At 37.2% G+C, this 17,212-nt stretch overlaps 1 protein-coding gene across 2 annotated transcripts in view; it reads left to right on the top strand.

The window, feature by feature from the left end:
• Positions 1–17,212, top strand: part of USP34 (ubiquitin specific peptidase 34) — a 244,189-nt gene that overhangs the window by 76,261 nt on the left and 150,716 nt on the right. For both annotated transcript variants that reach the window (XM_035721667.2, XM_025468624.3), the window contains exons 6-8: positions 5,080–5,147; positions 8,209–8,401; positions 10,212–10,273. In XM_035721667.2, coding sequence (XP_035577560.2) covers positions 5,080–5,147; positions 8,209–8,401; positions 10,212–10,273 — 323 coding nt within the window. The remainder of the gene's footprint in view (positions 1–5,079; positions 5,148–8,208; positions 8,402–10,211; positions 10,274–17,212) is intronic.

The following is a 17,212-nucleotide window of genomic DNA, read 5'->3' as shown; positions in this document are numbered from 1 at the left end:
TGTTTCATTTTGTTTTTTCTGTGGTTTGGTCCTGTTCTTTAATTTGGGAGATATTTTTCTGTCCTTCATTTTGATCTTCTATGTCTGTTTCTTTGTGTTTTCTTTTTTATTATTATTTTTTTGTTTCTTTGTGTTTTCAATGTCAGCTAATTCTCTTGCTCTTCATGATAATAGGCTTATGAAGAAGAGGCTTTATAGTGCCCTGTAGTGCAGTATCCCCTGTTTTCTAGGGCCTGGCATTTCAAGGAATATGTCCTTGTGTGTTGCATGGGCTCTGTTATTGTGTCTTAGTCTTTTTTTCCTTCAGTGCAAGTTATATGCAGAAACTCTCTGTTGTGGTGATATTTGGTCCTCAGCAGGGGCTGGGCATAATTAACAAGATAGGGAGTGGTTTGCTTGGGAAGTGAGATTTGCCCCTGCAGCTACCCCTGGTACTGAGGACCTGCAGGAGAGGTTAGATCAGGAGATGGGGGTGTTGGTAGGGTTTGTGCTGGTATTTTGGGTAGGGACCTGCAGTGCTGGAGCTAAGGAGATTTTGAAGGGTAAGACCAGCAAAACAGAGGTATGGGGTAATAAGAGGAGCTTGGTGCAAACAAGTTAGGTAACGATTGTCGGCCCTATTGCAGGTTTCTGCAGGTGCCCATTCTTTTTGCTGGGAGGTGGAGGAAGGAAATGGTCCTTGCCAGCTCTTTTGTTCCCAGAGGGATCTCCATGTAGTTTCTGTTTCTCTGGCCATGATCCGAGATGAGGAAATCCCTCTCACTCCTGTCTGCTCTCAGTGTTTTTCAAACTTGTGGTTCTGTGCTCTTTCTGCAGGGCAGTTTGTGGTGCTGTCTCTTTAAGGGTGGGGACTCTGCTAACTAATGCTCTTCCTGTTCTTGTTTAGCCTAACCCACTGATTTTTAAAATTCCAGGCTTTGGGGCGTCTGGGTGGCTCAGTTGGTTAAGCTTATAGAGTCTTGGTTTCAGTTCAGGTCATAATCTGAGGATTGTGAGACGTCCTAGGCAAGGAGCCTGTTTAGGATTCTCTCTCTTTCTCTCTCTCTGCCCCTACACCCCTGTACTCTCTCCTGAATGTGCGCTCTTTTGTTCTATTAAAAAACCAATTCCAAGTTTTAAGTTCCCCTGGTTTTAAGAACTCTCATTTTCTAAGTCAAATATTGAAAGTTTTTTGCCCTTTTTTGTGCCACTGGCTCCCTCCCCAACACCGTTAGCTTCAGACATCTTTTCCCTTTCTACCTACTTTGATGTGGTCTCTTCCCTACCTTTAGTTGAGGTGTTGTCTAGAAGTGTTTGGGCTATTTTTCTGGGTTATTTTCGCTAATGTGTTTGTTATCTAGTTGTATTTGTGGAGGCTTTCCTGGAAAGACAGTAAGATACCTTTCCAGCCTCCTCCAAGGTGTGGCATGTTTTTATTAGAGTTCTCACAGACATACATTTTTTGAGATTATTTTAAGGAGAACGTTTCTCTTAAAGACTTGTTTATTTGTGGAAAGAGTGTGAGTGAGAGAGGAGGAGGGGGAGATGCGAAGGCAGAGAGGGAGAGACAGGCTCCCTCCCCGACCCCATGCAGCAGGGAGCCTAATGTGGGGCTTAATCACTGGGTCCCAGGATCAGGACCTGAGGACTTGAGCCAAAGGCAGACTCTTAACTGACTAAGCCACACAGGCGCTCCTTAAGGAGAATATTTATGAAACATTATTTAGTATTTGTTCCTGGTAATACAGAAAATATGTGCATATATAATTTGTATATGTACATGTGTATATATGTATGTGTATTAATTATTTGTATTAGCTTTCTAAGCAGCATTCTTGCCAAACCATTTAATTCTAGAAGCATTTATATGAAAAGTATTTTGGATTTTCTGTTCCCATAATCATGCTATCTCAGACTAAATAATATTTTTAATTGCAATATAGTTGACATACAGTGTTACTTTAAGGTATATAACAGAGGCCTTTGACAAGTCCATATGTTACACTATGCTCACCACAAGTGTAGTTACCATCTATCACCATATTACCCCATTTTTATATTGATTGACAGTATTCCTTATTCTTTACCTTTTGCTTTTGTGACTTACTCATTTCATAAGTGACAGCCTGTATTTCCTTTTTTTTTTTTTTTAAAGGTTTTATTTATTTATTCATGAGAGCCAGAGAGAGAGAGAGAGAGGCAGAGACATAGGCAGAGGGAGAAGCAGGCTCCTCTCAGGGAGCCCGATATGGGACTCCATCCCCAGACTCTGGGATCACGACCTGAGCCGAAGGCAGGTGCTCAACCACTGAGCCACCCAGGCGTCACAGCCTGTATTTCCTACTCCTCTTACCCCATATTGTCCATCACCCCATGTTCATCCTCTTTGGCAACCACCAGTTCTCTGTATTTATGGCTCTGTTTTTGCTTTTTGTTAGTTGTTTCGCTTTGATATTTTGATACCACATGTAAGTGAAATCCTGAGGTATTCTTCTTCCCTTTTTTTTTTTTTTAATTTTTATTTATTTATGATAGTCACAGAGAGAGAGAGAGAGAGAGAGGCAGAGACACAGGCAGAGGGAGAAGCAGGCTCCATGCACCGGGAGCCCGACGTGGGATTCGATCCAGGGTCTCCCGGATCGCGCCCTGGGCCAAAGGCAGGCGCCAAACCGCTGCGCCACCCAGGGATCCCTTCTTCTTCCTTTTATGCCACTCAGTATAATACCCTTTAGGTAAATTCATGTTGTTGCTTATGGGAAGATCTCATTCTTTTTTATGGCTGAGTAATATTTTATTGTGTATGCATGTATATGTGTGTATAATTAATTTTTTGAGGAACCTCCATACTGTTTGCCAAAGTGGCTGCACCAATTTACATTCCCACCACGAGTGCATGAATTTTCATTTTTCTTTACTTTCTTACCAGAACTTGCCTTTTTGATTCTTGCCGTTCTGACAAGTGATAACTCATTGTGGTTTTGATTTGCATTTCCTTGATGATTAGTGATGTTGAGCATCTTTTCATGTATCTGTTTGCCACCTGTATGTTTCCTTTGGAAAAATGCCATCTGTATGTTTGGAGACTCTGCCCATTTTTAATCAGATTATTTTTTGTGTTGAATAAATTCTTTATCTTTGTCAGGTATGTCATTTGTAAATATTTTCATCCATTCGGTAGGTTGCCTTTTAGTTTTGTTAATTGTTTCCTTTGCTGTGCAGAAGCTTCTTATTTTAGTGTAATAAGAATAGTTTATTTTTGCTTTTGTTTCTTTTGCTTGAGAAAACAGATCTAGAAAAACTGCTGAGGATGATGTTCAAGAGATTACTGTCTGTTTTATTTGAGGAATTGTATGGCTTTAGGTCTCACATTTGAATTTATTTTTGTATATGGTGTGAGAAAGTGGCCCAGTGTCATTCTTCTGTATGTAACTATCCAGTTTTCACAGTATCATTTGTTGAAGAGACTTACTTTTTCCTCACTGTGTGTTCTTGCTGCTTTTGTCATGGATTAATTGACCGTATATTTGTGAGTTCAGTTGTGGATTCTCTATTCTGTTTCATTGATCTGTGTGTTTTTGTGTCAGTACCATACTGTTTTGATTACTACAGCTTTGTAATACAACTTGAAATCTGGAATAGTGATGCCTCCAGCTTTCCTTTTCTTTTTCAAGATTTGTATGGCTATTTGGGGTCTTCTGTGGTTCTATACGAATTTTAGAATTATTTGTTATATAGTTCCATGAAAAATGCTGTTGTTATTTTGATAGGATTGCACTGGAACTGTATCTTGCTTATGGTCATTTCAATAGTTTACTTCATTCTTCCAGTCCATGAACATGGAATCTTTTGTGTTATCTCCAGTTTCTTTCATCAGTGTTTTATAATTTTCATAATACAGATCTTTTACCACCTTGGTTAAGTTTATTCCTAGGTTGGGACACCTGGGTGGCTTCAGCGGGGTTAGCACCTGCCTTTGGCCCAGGGTGTGGTCCTGGAGTCCTGGGATCAAGTCCCACATCGGGCTCCCTGCATGGAGCCTACTTCTTCCTCTGCTTATGTCTCTGCCTCTCTATATCTCTGTGTCTCATGATTATATTAAAAAATCTTAAAAAAAAAAAGTTTATTCCTAGGTATTTATTTTTGGTGCAATTGTAAATGGAATTAAAAAAAAATTTTTTTTTCCTGCTAGTTTGTTAGGTAACACTGGTTTTAATGCTTCATTTTTAGTCTTAGGACTTCTAGTTAGTTTCTTTTCTGTGTAGGGCCTTCAGATCAATTTGAATTAAAAATTTGCTTGTTTTGTTTGTAGTCTTAGAAGGAAAAGTTTTAACGTTATACCTTAGGATAGTGTTTGCTGTGGAACTTAAATAGGTATCCTTAATTAGAGTGGAGCCATACATTTTGTATTTCCAAATTTGTTTTTAATTTGCATCCCTTGTCTTTATTAAGGCATACTATTATTGCTTGTTTGATAATTTACTTAGGACTTCTATTCTTATTTGATACTTAACCTACTAATTATGAGAATAAAACTATAAAGTAAGCATATTTTGAAATGAGTTGGAGTATGGAGAAAATTATAAGTTATTAAGTCTTAAATTGTATTTACAGTAAAAGTTTAATTCAGTAAATAGTTGATACTGTAATCTGTAAAATATACTTTCCTTAGATGGATAATGAAATGACTAGGAATCACAGATAATTTGATATTTTTTAGATGAAACGATGGGATTTTTGTTAAAAATTAAAATGGTTTATTGAAAAGCTAATGTAGTGCTATGGTATTTGCGTTACTGTCATACAAAGAGGTATAGAGTATCCTAAGTAAGATCATATTACCTGGATAAGTAGGTGGACTCCCTTTTTAGCAAGAAGGTAACAGTCTTTAGATTCATTTTATGTATATGTTTTAAAAATGTATATTGGTTAAATTATTTACCTGATATGTATAATCCTATTTTTTAGTTCATCCTTTTTAAAATGTAAAATATGTAGTTTCAGAATCAACAAAATACTAAATGTTCTTGTTTGCAGTTACAGTGATGTGTATGTCACATAATCATTATACATTAATGATGTCTTATTTATGTTTCTTTATAGATTAGAATATGGCTACATATCCCTGCTGTTATGCAGCACATTATCCCTTTTAGGACCTATGTTATTAGGTAAGTTTTTAAAATCTTTTCCCTTTAACATTGTAATATATTTAATAGTTTATAACATAGTGTAGAATTACATTGTTTGAAAGTCCCTTTTACTCATGTCCTCTAGAGAAAATTTTAATTAACCATTGGGTTATACTATTTTTTATGCTCGTGTAGGCTCATATTTAATGTTTACTTTTAAACAATTTATGTTGGACCTTTTTTTCATTAACTATTTTTTTATTTTTAAGTCATACCTACATCCATCTACCATGGGGCTCAAACTCAAAACCACTAGATCAAGAGTTGTGTGCTTCACCAACTGAGACAGCCAGGTTCCCCTTGACCCTCTTTATATGTTCATGTAAAATTAAAAGAAAAAAGGTCAACAGTGGTTACACGGTACTGCATAGTGTGCAGTCATCAAAGATATACTGATTATTATGTTCTAGGTTTTGGGGATATAGCAGAGGAGGAAGGATTTCTCTTTTTGTGCAGTCTCTGTACCAAATAAGTAGATGATACAGTTCATGGGAAAGTTACATTACAGAGAAAAGTAGCAGCCAAGGAGATGTCTTAGAGGTTGGCGCACAATACGGGGTTATAGAAGGTCTAATTGAAGGAGGAGGTGGCATTTGAGTTTAAGTCTCAAAGAAGGAAACCTAAGAGGTTGGAGAAAGAATTGTATTGATTAGAATTGGAGTGTGAACTGTTAGAGGAGTTCTGTGCTTGTACTTCTTGTCAGTTTTTTTTTTTTTTTAAAGATTTTATTTTATTTATTCATGAGAGACAGAGAGAGAGAGAGAGAGAGGCAGAGACACAGGCAAAGGCAGAACCAGGCTCCATGCAGGGAGCCCAACATGGGACTCGATCCTGGGTCACCAGGATCACGCACCGGGCTGAAGGCAGCACTAAACCGCTGAGCCACCTGGGCTGCCCACTTCTTGTCAGTTTTTGAGTTCTTTATACCTTTCTCACTTAGATAAAGATTTGAGTTCCTATTTTCCTGATACTATTTGAGTTTTTGGAGAAGGTATTAGGAAAATAATCAGATAGTGATGAATTCTATGGAAGTGTAAGGTAATGTGATTAGAAATACAAGGTCTTTCTGAAAGGTGGCATCTGAAGATCATGAATCAGCTAATCAGATGATAATTGCAAGAACATATTCCAGGTAGGAGGAATATAGGATGTAATCTTTGAGGCTGGAAAGAATATGACATTAAAGAAAGTAGAAGCAGACTGTATGGAACATAATGTATAAGGGGGAATAATTATTATTTTTTTGGGGGGGATAATTATTATATGAGGTTGGATAAGCAAGGTCAGGTTATTCAGGATCTTAAAGTCATTATAAAGAGTTTGGATTTGATTTTAGTAATGGGAATCTATTGAAGGGTTTTAAGCAGGTGAGTCATGATGATTTTTAGAAGATCACTTTGGCTTTGAAGTGGATCATAAATTGTAGGATTGTTGGAGTAGAAGCTGGGAAACCAATTGAAAGGTTAGTATGTCGTCTTGGAAAGAAATGATGTATGGTTACTTGTAACAAGGATTGTTGGTGATTTTTGAAAATTGAATTTTTGTCCATTTTATTTTCACTTACAAGATTGGTGATTCTGGAATTTACAGGAGTAAGCATCACTTAAGCACTCCCCCTCAATTTTTATTTTGTACTGTATAATTTACTGAGATGTGGACTGAAAGAACTTGAGGACTTTATTTTGAGATGCCTGTGGGGCATTTAAGTGGCATTTATGAATTGGGACTATAACCATATAATTAAGAACAGGATCATAAATTGAGTTATCAGCATAGAGAAAGCTTTTATTAAACACCTCAAAGTGAATGAGGTCTTCTGGGGAGAGAAATCTAGAAAGTGAATAGAAGTGTGTTGAGGATGGAGCCTCTATCAGTTTGCTTTTGCCATGTAAGAAAACAACCTGCAAATCTTAGTGACTTAAAATAACAGCCATTTATTATTTCTTATAGTTCTTAGGCTGACAAGTTCTTTTGATCTGGGCTGACTTGGCTGGAACTGTACGCTCAAAGGATAGTACCTCATTCATATATCCTCTGGTTGACAGGCTGATTGTTACTGGAAGTGGAGGCGAGTTCCTATTCATCTTCCAGTTGGCTAGGTGTTAGTTGGGGCATTAGCCATGTTTCCTTCATCTGGCAGGATAGCCTGTGTTCCTTTTCTGAGTGAGGAAAGAGTTCCCATCAAGAAAGAGTAAGCTCAAAGGCTTTTTAAGCTTCTGTTTTTGTCACATCTCTTATTGTTCCATTAGTCAAAGCAGCTTTCATGGCAAAGTTCAGATTCAAGGGAGTAGAGAAATACATGACACCTCTTGATGGGAACAATGGCAAAATCGTATTTTAAAGACCTTTATGTAAAGTGATAGAAATAGTTTGGGGCCATTTTGCAATCCATTACAAACCCTGAGATTACTAATGTTGAAATGTTGGATAGAGGAGGAAGAACCAACCAGATAAAATGGGCAAGACCTGAGGAAAACCAGTGATGTCTGGAAGCCAAATAAGAATTATGTTTAAGATGTACACATTTTAAAGTGTTTTGGCTGTGTGGGGAGTAGAGGTACTATTAAATGAAAAGCAGCGGTAAATTTCATTATTAAACCAGGAACTGTATATGTAACATTTATGAGAATAATAAAGCTTTATGGAAGGATCTGAATCCAATGTTAAATTACTTGGCTCTTGACAGTTTCTGATTTACAGTGGACTCAGCAAAGGACATAACGCCTCAGGTCAATCTTTGAAGCATCTTTTATTTTTTAAAATTTTTAAAATTTAAATTCAATTTGCCAACATATAGTATAACACCTAGTGCTCATCACATCAAGTGCCCTCCTTAGTGCCCATCCCCCAGTTACCTCCCCTGCCCCCCCACCGCCCCTTCCACTGAAGCATCTTTTAGAAATGTTAATCCTAGGATGTCAGGTTCTACTTTATTAAACATTTTGAAGGTATGGAGCAAGTGAATATTATTGAATTATTGAAGAGTCTTTAGGAATATTTTGCAAGTTTTTATGTATGTTTTATTTCTGAATCATTTAAGGTATTTATGCAAGCTCTCTGATCAGGAGTTAAGACAGAGCGCGGCTCGAAATATGGCTGACTTAATGTGGAGCACAGTGAAAGAACCACTGGATACAACGTTATGCTTTGATAAAGAAAGCCTAGATCTTGCATTTAAGTACTTTATGTCACCGACTTTGACTATGAGGTTGGCTGGACTAAGTCAGATAACGGTAAGCTATATTTACTTATTTCGAGTCATTTTTTATTTGCTTTCCACACTTTCATCATCCTCATCATAATAACTGTTATTTATGGACTACTTATGTGAGGCTAAGGTATTTTACATACGTTACTTTGTATTGTCTTGATAAATAATTTCAGTATTTTCCCTATTTTAAATATGAAAATTAAGCTTAGAATTAGAAGGATTTGTACTTTAGATCTTTTTTTTTTTTAAGGTTTTATTTAAGAGAGTGAGAGAGAAACAAAGCATGTGCATGCAGGAGCAGGGGAACGGGTAGAGGAAGAAGGAGAAGCAGACTCCCTGCTCAGCAGGGAGCCTTACATGGTGTTTGATACCAGGACCCTGGGATCGTGACCTGAGCCACCCAGCCCCCCCCACACCCCCCTTTTAAAAAGATTTAATCAGTTATTAGAGAGAGAGAGAGAGAGAACATAAGTAGGATAAAGGGGGAAAGAAACAGACTCCGCATTGAGCGGGAATCCTGACATGGGTCTTAATCTCATGCCCCAGGATCATAATCTTAGTGGAAATCGAGAGTCAGACTCTCAACTGATTTAGTCACCCAGGTGCTGCCCCCCCAACTCCTTTTAAAGTAAACTCTTGGCCCAATGTGGAGCCTCTGTGGAGCCCTCTACTCACAATTCCAAAATCAAGAATCCCATGCTCCACTGACTGAGCCAGCCGGGTGCCCTTTGGTCTTCTGGATTTGAGGGTCTCATTCTTTCACCTTTTTTTTTTTTTTTTTTAAACTATGCGATTTTTGTACATTTAGAAAGTGATCTTTTTGTGGAGAGGAAAAGAATTTAGGAGATTGTAAGTAGATACTTAATTCATGTTCCTGTCAGAAGCCATAGATAGTTGAATCATAGGCCAAATTTGATTAATAAAAATATTTTATTTGGATTGGACAGTAGCAAATAATGTTTTATTTTTAATTTTTATTTTTATTTTTATTTTTTTTGCAAATAATGTTTTAAATAGAAATATGTATTATTGTCTTGAGGATGAAATGGGAAGACCTGGTATCCATGAGTCTGTATTCTTGCATAATAGCAATTTGCTAGAGCTAAGTAGATAGCTGAATCCTTTAGGATGAATATGCTTTTTCTGGCTTACCAAGGTCTCCATGAACTTTACTCCTTTGTAGTTCTTGCCTGTTTTTGTAGTGTAGTTATTCTTGAAGTAAGTAGATTATACCCAGGTATTGGGCTTTGTAAATATAGAAAATACTTGACATTTTTCTAAACTAAATCTTGGGATCCCTGGGTGGTGCAGTGGTTTGGCGCCTGCCTTTGGCCCAGGGTGCGATCCTGGAGACCCGGGATCGAATCCCACATCGGGCTCCCGGTGCATGGAGCCTGCTTCTCCCTCTGCCTGTGTCTCTGCCTCTCTCTCTCTCTCTCTCTCTCTCTGTGACTATCATAAATAAAAATTAAAAAATTAAACTAAATCTTAAATGTGTATATTGAGGGTGCCTTTCCTTTAGTGACATACCGTTTGCTTGCATTAGATTTTTGTAATTTTCCCTTATTTAGCTTTGCTTTCTCATTTTCTCTCTTGTACTTAGTGGAATAAAGCGTGAGTATTACTGGTAGAATGAAATTATTTTAATATGATAAAGGAAATTACCAGACTAATTGGTAAGTGTGTATGTGAATCTTATTGTTTGTCTAGTGTTTTATAATTTTGATCTAGTTACTGATTTTATATATCTCAAATCATGCTTCTTCACAGTTGGTAACATATCAGAAAAAAATTTGTAAAAAATACAAAACTAATTTTTTCTTTAATTATAGAATCAACTTCATACCTTCAATGATGTATGCAATAATGAATCCTTGGTATCAGACACAGAAACGTAAGTAGGAGCATTAATTTATACATAAGTTTATTGTCTTCCTGTGCAGCTGCTTATATGGTAAATGATAATTGTGACTTTATTAGGTTTGAAGTGTTTATTAGAAATTCTTTGCCTTGTGGCTTCATTTGTACAGTCTTGAAAAAGCTTTCAGAACAATATATTGAAACATTTGTTTTTTAAAAGATACACCAACACATAGTGTTAATGTCGCAAAAATGCAAAAGGGTACTATTTATAAAGGAGAATTTAGTAGTAAAGAATATGGTATTAATAGATTTCAGAAAGTACATTTGATGCTGATAATGTGAAGACCTTATTAGCACATTTTATGGGAAAAAACCAAGTTAACGATGTTCAAGATTAGAAAGAAGTCGTTATTATAGCTTAGGGCTTTTCAGTATCTTAGAAATATTTATTTATTCAAGTATTCCATTTAGGGGTTTGTCCAGTGTATAAATCCCTTTTAAAATCTCATTTGGGTAGTAATATCTTTTGCTTGAACAGAGTTGTATAGTTTTAAATTAAGTTTATAGTGTAGGTCATTGTTAGAAAATTCATAATAATACGAATAAGTCATATTTTTGCTTTACTCTAACTTCTGTGCACTGATTTTATTTCTTCCCTATGGGGTTAATCTCAGTTGAAACCAACCCCTCATGAATTGGAAAGCCAAAGATGTCTCTTTACTCTTTTTCTTTTCCTGGCTAACAAGTTCTTATCTTTCCAATATATGTTATGATGATTAGATTTATTATCAGGCCATTCTTTCATCTCTGGAAACATTCTTTATCAGTGATCCCCTTAAAATACGTTGCCTAGAATTGGTCATAGCTTTATAAATTCTGGGTCATGCCTGGAGTGCTATTTCCCACTGTCAAGACCTTACATAGACTCCACTGTAAAACTACAGCTCTGGATTTCTCTTTTAATCCCTTAGTAGCCCCCCTCCCCCAGTCTCTTTACTCCATAAGACTGCCTGAGAGAATGTTAAATTTGCCAATGCAGTTATCATCCCATACCTCTGTCGCCCCCCCTCCCCCCAAAAAACCCCATATATATCCTGGGATATCAATACAGGAACTTCACCTTTCCAGGACTGGTAGCTGAAATAGAGATAGGAAGGAATTCCATTAAAAAAAAGAAGTGTAAGGAAATATACATACTAAAGACATGATTAAGAAAAGGAGGAGAGTCAGAATTTTGAGGAATAGTGGGTAGAGGTAGTTCAAATTGGGAAGACAAGGGTTCTTAAAACATGAGCAAATTGGAACAAATAGAAAAACCATAACTACTGTTGCAGCTTATGAATTGTGTTCTTTTTAGCAGTTTAATTCGGGTATAGATACTGTACCTATCATAAAATTGACCTGTTTTTACAGCAAATTTTAGGGAATTGACAGGTTTGTGTGAAAATCATCATAATCCATTGTAGAACATTTCCATCACTTCATAAAGATCCCATATGCACATTTGTAGTCAGTTCCTAGTCTTATTTTTTCCCCGCTAATATACTTTGTCTCTATAGAATTATTCCTTTTTGGGCATTTCACATGGATGGAATTAGAATAGTCCTCTTTTTCATTTAGTTTATTTCATTTACTCTTTGACTATACTGTTTTTCTTGAGGTTCATTTATGTTGTGGAGTGAATTAGAACGTCAGTACTTTTTTTCTTTTCTTTTTTTTTAAGATTTTATTTATTTATTTATTTATTTATTTATTTATTTATTTATTTATTTATTTATGAGAGAGAGAGAGAGAGAGAGAGAGAGAGAGAAGCAGAGACACAGACAGAGGAGAAGCAGGCTCCTGCAGGGAGCCTGATGTGGGACTCGATCCCAGGTCTCCAGGATTTGGCCCTGGGCCAAAGGTGGCGCTAAACTGCTGAGCCACCCGGGCTGCCCAGAACTTCAGTACTTTTTATTACAGAATAGGATTACACTATGTAGATACAACATTGTGTTGTTGGCTATTTTAATTATTTTTACTCTTTGGTTAGTATGAATAATGGTCCTTTATTTTACTTCTTAGAGGATTTGTTTTAGAGAGAGTGTGTGTTTGTGCCTATATGCAAGCAGCAGGGAGGGGCAGAGGGAGCGGGAGACAATCTCAGGCCGACTCCTCACTGAGTGCAGAGCCTGAGGTGAGGTCAGTCTTAGGACCTTGAGATCATGACCTGAGCCAAAATCAAGAGTATGATGCTTAACCAATTGAGCCAGCCAGATGCCTCCTGAATGATGTTTCTTTAAATATACATGTCCATATCTTTTTATAGACATGTTTTCTTTCTTTCTTAATTTTTTTTTTTTTTTGGTAAATAGTATAATTGCTGGTTTGCTCATTTATCTCACTTTTTAAAAAAAATTGTCAATATTTTCCAACATAACTGCATCATTTTACATTCCTACTAGTATGAGTGTTATGAGGGATCTAGTTTCTGCCCATTCTCAGGAGCACTTGTTATTATGTGTTTTTGATTATAGCTGTGCTACTGGGTATAAAGAAATATTTCATTATGGCTTTAATTTTGCATTTCCCTAATTAATGATGGTGAACATCTTTTTATACGGTTACTTGCCTTTCTGTTTTATGTCCTGTTTTGTTTTGGTTTTGGTAAATTGTTTATGCATTTTATTTTTTTGCCTAGTTTTTAATTGAATTGTCTTTTTTTATGGACTAGCATAAGATGTCTACTACAGAATATTCATGGGTCCTTAGGAAGACTATACTTAGCTTTCCTCCCCTCTTTCTGTGCTGTCATAATGATGCACATGAATGTCCTGGCAGTTTCTCTCAAGAATATTAACAGTACTGAAAAGAGAGGCAAACGCCAGGTTCTAATTAGGCCGTGCTCCAAAGTCCTCTTCTGGTTTCTAAACTGATGATGAATCATGTTTACATTGGCAAATATGAAATCATTGGTAAGCACAGGCCTGGGAAAATTGTTTTGAACCTCATAGGTTAAACAAGTGTGGAGTGATCAGTCCCAGATTTGATGTACATGTCAAAGATCTAGAAAAATGGCAGAAAATCTGCTCCTGTCCTGCCAGTTTGGTTTCATTGTAATGACAACCTCAGGTGATTGCATGGACCAGAAAGAAATAAGATGAAAATGGAAGGGAACATCCGGGGATTCGTTTTCTAGGGATCTAATACAGAAGTGCAAATAAAATGCCTCAGTGGACTTTGGTCCTTCAAAAAAAAAAAAAAAAAAGGCTGTTTATTTTGACGTTTATGTCTGTTAGGTCTAATGAGTTTGTGATATTGTTTGCTTTCTGCCTAGTTCTATTACTGAGAGTAATTACTGAAATCTCTAATTCCATTTAATCTTCATTTTGTGTTGTATACCGTATTTGTGAATTTGCCTGTTTGCTGCAATTTATTTCTAACCCCCAAATCAACACTTGTGCTGCTTTTCATGGTCATTTGTGGACATGCAGAGAGGAGTAAAAAATCTGAGCTGCTCAACATGCACATTCCCAGCTGAAGGCAAACAAGGTGATGCTCTGCCTTCTTTTGTTAGCGCTGGCACAGAGGTGACCAAAGAATGGAAATGGTAGGCAGTGCGTTGTAGTTGCAAAGCTCAGTTCTGAGGCCATCTGAGTAGAAAGTGAACCCCGACAGGTTAGTGGGACAGCCGTAGCCATATCATTTAAACACTTCTGAAGCTCATTTTGTAAGATAACAGAAAAAGGAAGATAAGTTGTGTGTGTGTGTGTGTGTGTTTTTTAGGACTTAAAATGAAAGTGTTTTAGTATTAATTTAGTGCAGCAACTTTAAAGAATTGTCAGGAGCAACAAAATTGACTGTATTGTCTTTATTTCCCATCAGTTGTGTGTATATAATGGCATAGTATTCAACCATAAAAAAGAATGAAATCTTGCATTCCATGACAACATGGATAAGACCTTGAGGATGTTAACTAAGTGAGATAAGTCATAGAGAAAGATGTAGGAACTCATTTGTGGGCTTGAGAAACAACAAACCAAAGCTTGTAGGTGATTATCAGAGGTGGAGGATGGGGAGTGAGTGAAATGGGTGAAAGGACTCAACAGGCATAAACTTCCAGTTAGTAAGTTAGAGTTGTAATGTATAGTATGTTGACTATAGTAATACTGTACTACATATTTGAAAGTTGCTAAGAAATTAGATCTTAAAGTTTACTATTACAAGGAAAAAAACTTTTTTGTAATTGCATGGTGATGGATGTTAACTAGACTTAGTGTGGTGATCATTTCATAATATATACAAATACTGATCATTGTTTTACACCTGAAACTAATAAAATGTTGTAGGTCATAGCCCCTGGCATCTTTACAGAAGGGGTACCTTCCTTGCATCACCCTTAAGTGGGAACTTCAAGATAAATTTTAGTTCTGTGAATGCGTGTCTTTAAATTAATTTTGCATATGGATTGTAGAACAAATTGTGTACTTAGATCATATAAGATACGCATTTAAACAAATCCAGTCTTCCAATCAGCGGCAAATGGAAAGTCACATTATTGTACTGAGTAGTGCTTCTAAAGAGCACCCACTTTATGATGCAGTTGATAAAGATGCTAATAAGGACTTTTACCCATTAAAGCAGCAGGTGAGAATAATTTGAAAAAGGATTCAAGGGGTCGGTATTAGCTAATTTAGTGCAGTGGATTTATGTGTGTGCCACAGAGAGTAACAAGAATTGGCTGTATTATCTTTTTCTCCCTTCAATTCTGTTGTTTTTGTTTCATGTATTTGGTACATTTTTTTTAGATCCACATATGTTTATAGTGGTCATGTTCAAAATAATTTCATCCTTTTCTCAGTAAAAAATGTCCTACTTTATTATCTTTTTAAAAAGTTGTATTTAAATTCAATTAACATACAAGGTATTACTGGTTTCAGAGGTAGAGGTCAGTGGCTTATCTCATCAGTCTTTTAGAGAGCACACACCTGTGAGTTGGGGAGGAGGAGACAGAGCAAAGGAAGAGAGAGAATCTTAAGCAGGCTCCATGCCTAGCCCTGGACCCAATATGGGGCTCAATCTCTAATCTCTGAGATCATGACCTGAACTGAAATCAAGAAGTCAGATACTAAATGGACTGAGCCGCCCAGGCATGTTCCTTATCAGTCTTAAATAATACCCAGTGCTCATTATGTCATGTGCCATCCTTAATGTCCATCACCCAGTCACCCCATCCCCGCACCATCCTCCTCTCCAGTAACCCTTCATGTGTTTCCTGTGATTAAGAGTCTCTTATGGTTTGTCTCCTTCTCAGATTTTGTCTTGTTTTATTTTTGCCTCTCTTCCCCTAATGATTCTCTTGTTTCTTAAATTGCACATATGAGTGAGATCATGTTATAATTGTCTTTCTCTGATTGACTTATTTCACTTAGCATAATATCCTCTAGTTCTATCCATGTTGTAAATGGCAAGATTTCAATTTTTAAAAAATTTTATTTATTCATTCATGAGGGATACATAGAAAGAGGCAGACACACAGGCAGAGGGAGTAGCAGGCTCCTCATAGGGAGCCTGATGTGAGACTTGATCCCTGGACTAGGATCACGCCCAGAGCCAAAGGCAGACACTCACCGCTGAGCCACGCAGGTGTTCCAAGATTTCATTTTTTTGGTAGCAGAGTAGTATTCCAGCGTGTGTGTGTGTATAAATATATACACCACATCTTCTTTGTCTATTCACCTGTCAGTGGACATCTGGGCTCTCTCCATAGTTTGGCTACTGGGGACATTGCTGCTATAAACATTGGGGTGCAGGTACCCCTTCGGATCACTGCATTTGTATCTTTGGGGTAAATACCCAGTAGTGCAGTTGCTGGATTGTAGGAGACCTCTATTTTCAACTTTTTGAAGAACCTCCAAACTGTTTTCCAGAGTGGCTGCACCAGCTTGCATTCCCACCAATAGTGTAAGAAGGTTCCCCATTCTCTGTATCCTTGCCAACATCTGTTGTTTCCTGACTTGCTAGTTTTAGCCATTTGACTGGTATAAGGTGATATCTCATTGTGGTTTTGATTTGTATTTCTCTGATGCCGAATGATATTGAGTGTCTGTTGGCTCGATTTGTCTCTTTTAAACATTTTGTTTTTGTTTTTTTATATGTTTTGTTTTTCTGTTTTGCCTTTATTGCCTTTATCCTAGTATACCATCTTAATTCCATTGATTTTATTTATTTATTTTTTATTTATAAGATTTTATTTATTTATTCATGAGAGAGGCAGACACAGGCAGAGGGAGAAGCAGGCCCCCTGCGGGGTGGGAGTGGGGGTGGGGGAAAGCCTGATGCTGGACTCCATCCCAGGACCCCGGGATCACAACCTGAGCCAAAGGCAGATGCTCCACCACTGAGCCATCCAAGTGCCCCAATTCCATTGATTTTTTAATACTTCAAAAATTATTTTTTTAATGGCTGCATTATAGGTTACAGTAAGCATCTTAGTTACTTCCTCTTTACCTCAGATTTCCTAAATATTAATAATAATTTAGTGAAACACAGAAACATTGTTCCAGTATAGCTCTTTGCTTCTGGTGAGAAATCAGCTGTTAAACTTACTGGGGTTCCCCTTTTAGACATATTTCACTTTCTCTTTCTAATATCAAGATTTTCCTCTTCATCTTTGGCTTTTATTTTATTTTTTAAAGATTTTATTTATTTATTTATTCATGAGAGACACACACAGAGAGAGGCAGAGACACAAGCAGAGGGAGAAGCAGGCTCCACGCAAGGAGCCCCACAACAAATTCCAACTAAGATACACCCAGGGAGAAACAGCTAGCCTCCTCATTAAACTGTTAAAAGCCAAAGATGGGGCAGCCCTGGTGGTGCAGCGGTTTGGTGCCGCCTGCGGCCCAGGGTGTGATCCTGGAGACCCGGGGTCCAGATTATCAAACAGTGCCAAGTGATTTTGAACTTTTTGGCAGCGGAAGGGAGATTG

This window comes from Canis lupus, chromosome 10 (genome assembly GCF_003254725.2).
Source record: "Canis lupus dingo isolate Sandy chromosome 10, ASM325472v2, whole genome shotgun sequence".
NCBI lineage: Eukaryota > Metazoa > Chordata > Mammalia > Carnivora > Canidae > Canis > Canis lupus.
The sequence above is the reverse complement of the archived record's forward strand: the minus strand, read 5'-3'. Positions and strand labels throughout refer to the sequence as shown.